The sequence below is a fragment of the Astatotilapia calliptera genome, chromosome 3 (assembly GCF_964374335.1).
Source record: "Astatotilapia calliptera chromosome 3, fAstCal68.1, whole genome shotgun sequence".
Classification (NCBI taxonomy): Eukaryota; Metazoa; Chordata; class Actinopteri; order Cichliformes; family Cichlidae; genus Astatotilapia; species Astatotilapia calliptera.
Genome location: NC_137424.1, coordinates 79,980,529 through 79,985,564, shown reverse-complemented (window position 1 = coordinate 79,985,564; position 5,036 = coordinate 79,980,529). Strand labels below are relative to the sequence as shown.

Here is a 5,036-nt window from a genome sequence, read left to right as displayed (position 1 = left end):
GCACAATGACACACTTTAAATCATCTACAGACAAGCTTGTGTGTTTAATTTATGAAGAAATAATAATGATGTGTTCTACAGCTGTCCATAAAGTAGCTTCTCACACAAACTTTGACACACCATGACTTTAGTTCATGAAAAGCTGAATAATTAAGAGCTGTGACTACTATGAACTGCTTATGGTGACTCCATTAAGCTCTCAGCTGAAGTTTCATTCATTTATTTTAACATTAATGTCGCCTTTTTAAGTCTGTGTGAGGATTTTTATGACAGACATTAAAGGAGCTTCTTTGATTAGAACCAAATTCATGTTGATTTTTAACCTTATAATCATAAAACTGGAGACTAATGAAAAGTATAATATTAAAAAAAAGCCTTTATTATTTGAGTAATGCCCGAATCTGCTCTGAGAAAGAAATAGCACAGAGTTGTTGATGCCATTTTGAGATTAACTGAATTTTTTTCTAAGTGCTCTTATTGTGGAAATCTGCATCCCCCCCTCCCACCTGTTCTGCTTCCGGTGGAATTCCGCCTCCTGCCAGGAAGCAGCTCACCTGTTTTTTCGTGTTTATTGTCCAGGTGTGGAACTTGTTGTTGGTGTGTGTGAAGAAACTGTAAGTTTGCTTTGTTTCCTCCTTTAAAAGTTTGTCTTTAGGAACTTTACTGTTTGTTCAGCTTATGTTTCATTTCCGTTCTCTCCATCAAAGTCAGTGTGTAATGTTTTCCTGGCTAACATCAGCTGTGTGCAGCTGAGTTCCTGCACAAACAGCACAAATCTGCCGCTCCATAGTTCACGGTAACGGACTCACAGCTGGACCAATGAGGCCGAGTGTGTCCGCCACTCTGAGCTACGTTCTTGTTTGTGTACTTATAGTTTGTACTTTGAGTTCACTCAGAGGCTGTGTCCCAATTAAGAGACTGCACGCTCGAAGTACGCGCACTACGCGTACTACGTACGGTGCGTACTATAAGTGCGGAAGTGAGAGGCTTGTGAAATGGGACGCTATGGCATTACTAAGAGTTGAAAAACTGTCTAAAGTCTTTCATCTTTAATAAAATGATCAGCGTTCTGCTCTACCAGGTGTAACAATTGAGTTTAACATCCAGGGATCCATGAAAACGGAATTTATGACATTTAACAGAGTTAGAAGTTAGCAGGAAGTTAGCTCGCTAGCTTCTATCTAAATACAATATAGCATGTCCTGACTGCGGGGTTTTGGAAACAAATTCAAACGTACAGCTCTGTTATCACTTCCAGCATAAATGAAGACAGAAAACTAAACAGCAATGACGTTTGTAGGGTTACTGAAGTTGGGCTAGCTGGTATATAATGATGTGCTACGTGACCGCTAGCGACACAGCTATGTTAGCATAATATAAACAAGCTAACTTTTTAACGCAGACTACTTTAGACCCGGAAGTAAGATTCGTCGCGTCATCACTGAACAACCAGCGATGTTTAGGTTGCCTAGCAACCATGATACTAACCGCGACACACGTTACATACAGCTTTGTTTGACAGAAATGAAGAAGAAAATGTTTTGTTAGTAATTCATTTTTGTCATGACATCACTTTGATTAGTTGAGTATCTGAGGCTGAGACCACGGGACTGTAAAACATGATTGTTGGGCTTCATTTCTGTGCTGAACAGTTATTTAAGATTAGTTAGTAAATAACAATTAGTTAATGCTGCTCATGAGACCAAAGTCATCTCACTGTGGCAATGTAAATATAATATGGCCAATACTGTAGTATTGTCAGATTATTATGATATATATATATATATATATATACACATACATACATACACATGTATACATACAGTGGGGCAAAAAAGTATTTAGTCAGCCACCGATTGTGCAAGTTCCCCCACCTAAAATGATGACAGAGGTCAGTAATTTGCACCAGAGGTACACTTCAACTGTGAGAGACAGAATGTGAGAAAAAAATCCATGAATTCACATGGTAGGATTTGTAAAGAATTTATTTGTAAATTAGGGTGGAAAATAGGTATTTGGTCACCTCAAACATGGAAAATCTCTGGCTCTCACAGACCTGTAACGTCTTCTGTAAGACGCTTTTCTGTCCCCCACTCGTTACCTGTATGAATGGCACCTGTTTGAACTCATCATCTGTATAAAAGACACCTGTCCACAGCCTCAAACAGTCAGACTCCAAACTCCACCATGGCCAAGACCAAAGAGCTTTCGAAGGACACCAGGAAAAGTATTGTAGACCTGCACCAGACTGGGAAGAGTGAATCTACAATAGGCAAGCAGCTTGGTGTGAAAAAATCAACTGTGGGAGCAATCATCAGAAAATGGAAGACATACAAGACCACTGATAATCTCCCACGATCTGGGGCGCCATGCAAGATCTCATCCCGTGGGGTCAAAATGATCATGAGAACGGTGAGCAAAGATCCCAGAACCACACGGGGGGACCTGGTGAATGACCTGCAGAGAGCTGGGACCAAAGTAACAAAGGTCACCATCAGTAACACACTACAACGGCAGGCAATCAAATCCCGCAGTGCCAGACGTGTTCCGCTGCTGAAGCCAGTGCATGTCCAGGCCCGTCTGAAGTTTGCCAGAGAGCACATGGATGATACAGCAGAGGATTGGGAGAATGTCATGTGGTCCGATGAAACCAAAGTAGAACTTTTTGGTATAAACTCAACTCGTCGTGTTTGGAGGACGAAGAATACTGAGTTGCATCCCAAGAACACCATACCTACTGTGAAGCATGGGGGTGGAAACATCATGCTATGGGGCTGTTTTTCTGCCAAGGGGACAGGACGACTGATCTGTGTTAAGGACAGAATGAATGGGGCCATGTATCGTGAGATTTTGAGCCAAAACCTCCTTCCATCAGTGAGAACTTTGAAGATGAAACGAGGCTGGGTCTTCCAACATGACAATGATCCAAAACACACCACCCGGGCAACAAAGGAGTAAGAAGTATTTGAAAGTCCTGGAGTGGCCTAGCCAGTCTCCAGACCTCAACCCCATAGAAAATCTGTGGCGGGAGTTGAAAGTCCGTGTTGCTCGGCGAAAGCCCCAAAACATCACTGCTCTCGAGAAGATCTGCATGGAGGAATGGGCCAAAATATCAGCTACTGTGTGTGCAAACCTGGTAAAGACCTATAGTAAACGTTTGACCTCTGTTATTGCCAACAAAGGTTATGTTACAAAGTATTGAGTTGTATTTTTGTTATTGACCAAATACTTATTTTCCACCCTGATTTACGAATAAATTCTTTACAAATCCTACCATGTGAATTCATGGATTTTTCTTTCACATTCTGTCTCTCACAGTTGAAGTGTACCTCTGGTGCAAATTACTGACCTCTGTCATCATTTTAGGTGGGGGAACTTGCACAATCGGTGGCTGACTAAATACTTTTTTGCCCCACTGTATATCACTGACTTTCAGCTTGTTGTGTTTGTGGATATATGACTGACTTTAATTATTAAACATTCGCATAAATAATAATAATCACATAAATAAGTGACGTCATATTCAGTACTTTTGACAGTTCACTCTTTGGCCGCTCCATCTTATTAGGGAAATTCCACATACATAAATGTAAATTTCAAACTCAACCCCATCATTTAATTTGTTTTTGATTGAAATTAAATATTACTCAAACTCTCTTAAATTAACTTCCAATAAAAAAGGTTTATCATTGATTGAAGTTCATCCAGAAATGTTTAACGAGTGAGCTGTCACAACTTTCAAGTACAAAGTTGTTATGAAGTCTGTCACATCCCCCCTTTTTGCTTTTTTCTCCTTTATTAATTCATCCTTCTTATTTCATTGCACTGTATATTGTTACTCTTATTTGCCTTGTATGTCTACTGTACAAACTGAACTGGAATGACTGACCGTTCGCGTTATGATTTCAATAAAGTTTGGAAAAAGAAAAAAAACAACCACTTCGGCCGCTCCCTTCTGCCGTATTTTGCGGCACAATTCTCCACACCCACCGCCGCGCTATGAATTGTGGGATATATGGGACCACGAAGCGTGCACCGGACCACGCTTGATATTTGGGGAGATCGACGGCGCATTTGGAGTATGCATTTGAAGCACACTTCGAATTGGGACAGCCGTCGTTGCGTGGCGGTGACGTAACCGCACTTGGAATGCGTACTTCAAGCATGCAGTCTCTTAATTGGGACACAGCCAGAGTCCGCAGACTCCGAGATCGCAGCCTACGTGATGACGTCACAGCTCAGCTGCAGTGTTTATTTATGGCCTTTACCTCTTTTACTGTCACTGTGATTAGTATTTACACAGCAGAGACCTGCAGAGCGCTAACGCTAAGCTAATGATAAGAGCTCTTAAAGACACGAGGGAAATAAACATTATTAAAAGGAAACATAGATTTTGAGCAGTTCAACAAAAAAAAATCTCTTCAGCTCAAACTGAGGAGACAAAATAGTCCAAATGTGGATTAAACATTTGATTCATACGTCTCTAGCAATAAAGTCAGAGCTTTAAGTTCATCCTTGTTTCCTCAGACTGTTTGAATTCATTGTGTCAGAGAAACTTTAGACTATTCAGCAGAGCTGATGTGGAGCTGAGATCTGCATCAACATGAATGTTACATGTACAGAGTTAACATGTTAAACTACGACAGTCACAGAAATCATGTGTGAACATCATGTGATCTTAAAGTGTCTGCATGGCCATAAAAGAGCTTTTAATATAGTTTTATACGGAGGTTGGAGTTTGCAGAGAGCTGACTGCATCTGACTCAGAGCTGTTCCTAATGTTCTGCAGGTAAGATCAGGTTTCTGTGATCCCTGATGTGGACCATGTGACCTGGTTTTTAGGTTACATGACAGGTCAGAGGTCAGTGACTTTAATTCAGTTACTTCTGTTAATGTGAACTCACTGAGTGTTTGTGGTTTACCTCTCAGACTGACTGAAGTCCGCAAGAAGATGATGATGGAGGAAGAGGAGAACAGAGCAGAGTCTGCAGGAGCCAGCTGTCCATCTATGAGGAGTGACGGGTCCAAACCTCAAC

General features: G+C 41.1%; 1 protein-coding gene across 1 annotated transcript in view; it reads left to right on the top strand.

The window, feature by feature from the left end:
• The first annotated feature begins 486 nt into the window (after positions 1–486).
• Positions 487–5,036, top strand: part of LOC113010244 (ribonuclease inhibitor-like) — a 59,652-nt gene continuing 55,102 nt past the window's right edge. The window contains exons 1-2 of the mRNA XM_080299422.1: positions 487–614; positions 4,930–5,036. The exon at positions 4,930–5,036 is cut by the window's right edge and continues 34 nt beyond it. Coding sequence (XP_080155548.1) covers positions 4,952–5,036 — 85 coding nt within the window. The 5' untranslated portion in view covers positions 487–614; positions 4,930–4,951. The remainder of the gene's footprint in view (positions 615–4,929) is intronic.